General features: G+C 43.0%; 1 protein-coding gene across 3 annotated transcripts in view; it reads right to left on the reverse strand.

Annotated features, from left to right (window-relative positions):
- crybg2 (crystallin beta-gamma domain containing 2) overlaps positions 1 to 255 on the reverse strand; it is a 24,714-nt gene extending 24,459 nt beyond the window's left edge. Inside the window, exon 1 of one of the 3 annotated variants that reach the window (XM_086177868.1) lies at positions 10 to 255. In XM_086177868.1, the coding sequence (XP_086033994.1) occupies positions 10 to 194 (185 nt within the window). In that variant the 5' untranslated portion in view covers positions 195 to 255. The remainder of the gene's footprint in view (positions 1 to 9) is intronic. The other 2 variants (XM_086177867.1, XM_086177869.1) reach the window with 2 other exon arrangements.
- Positions 256 to 1,462: the final 1,207 nt, after the last annotated feature.

Genomic DNA, 1,462 nt, shown 5'->3' on the forward strand with positions numbered 1-1,462 from the left:
ACAGCTCACCTGACCGCGTCGGAGGCGCCGCTCTTCGTCTTGGTCTTGATCTTGAGTTTGGGCAGCTTGAACCTCTTCTTCTCCGCCGCCGGCTGTCCGTCCGCGTCTCCGCCGGCCGCCGCCGCCGCCGCCTCGCCGTCTCCGCGGGCCAGGAGGCCCCGCAGCGCGGCCCCGCCGGGGCTCTTCTTCGCCATGACGGAGACCCGGTGGAATCCCGGTGGAGGCGCAGGGAGGCCGGGCTCGGTTCTCGGCCGCCGGGCTTCGGCTGTCAGTTCTCGGTTCTCCGCTGTCGGCGTGCAGGCAGGTGACAGGTGTGCGCGGTGCCGCCGAGCGGTAACCGGGGAGGGGGCGTGGCCTGCGCGGAGGCCACGCCCCCTCCTAGTAGCTCGGCGGAAGTCACGAGTCACGTTAATACTGAGACTAAAGAGCAAAAGCATATACACAACACTAATCTTCTTTCTACTCCTTTTCCTTGCGACAACGCGAAATACTAATACTGGCAGTAAATACTAACTCTAAATACTAACTGGAACTAATAACACAAAATACTAATACTTGGAGAAAATACAAATAGTGTATACTGACACAAAACACTAATATCGGTAGAAAATGAAACGATTACACCAAATACAACCTCATAAAGATACTATACTATATTAATAGTCAACATGAAAGAATCCTCAATATTAAAACTGAATACTGACTGTAAATATTTCATACAATTCTTGAATACAAATAAGAATATAATTCTAAACACACTAAATCCCGATATAAATGATAAATCCCAACATGAAATACTAACTCCAGATACTAATAGTAAATACGAACACTAACTATTTGCTCTCAATACCAATACTAATAGTAAAGACAAACAGGGAGTACCAACAATAATACTGTCTTTAACCTCCGAAGGCCCAAGCTTTTTTTCTACATGCATTTTTTATTTCTTTTGCTATTTGGGTTTATTGGAGTGCACACGTTTGAGGACACAAGAGCTAGAAAGTGCTCTCAACATATGTGGCCACTAAGTCTTAGGAGGTTAAATACTAAATGCTAACAAGGGATGCTAGACATGAAATGCTAATACCGATAGCAATACTGAGAACCAACATTAAGTACTCACCCTAAATGTAGAGTATGAGTACGGCTCCGGGTGCTAAATTCTGATCTTGAATATAAATACTGGCTCCACATCACCCAAACAGAAATATACTATCAATACCATTAAATATACTATCATGTTAACACTACATGCAATCACTGAGTCATAAGAAGTTAAACATAATACACTAAATTTACCACAAATAATACATTCAACCACTCAATATTAGGTAGAAATGCCAAATACTAATGTAATACCGACTACTAGTAAATGCTCAAACTAAATACACTCAAGTCTCATACTAATATATAATATGGATACTGAGATAGAATTCAAATATTGAATACTACCACTAAATAC

The sequence above is a fragment of the Fistularia commersonii genome, chromosome 30 (assembly GCF_037954325.1).
Source record: "Fistularia commersonii isolate RoL2024-O1a breed Wild chromosome 30, RoL_Fcom_v1.0, whole genome shotgun sequence".
Taxonomy (NCBI): domain Eukaryota; kingdom Metazoa; phylum Chordata; class Actinopteri; order Syngnathiformes; family Fistulariidae; genus Fistularia; species Fistularia commersonii.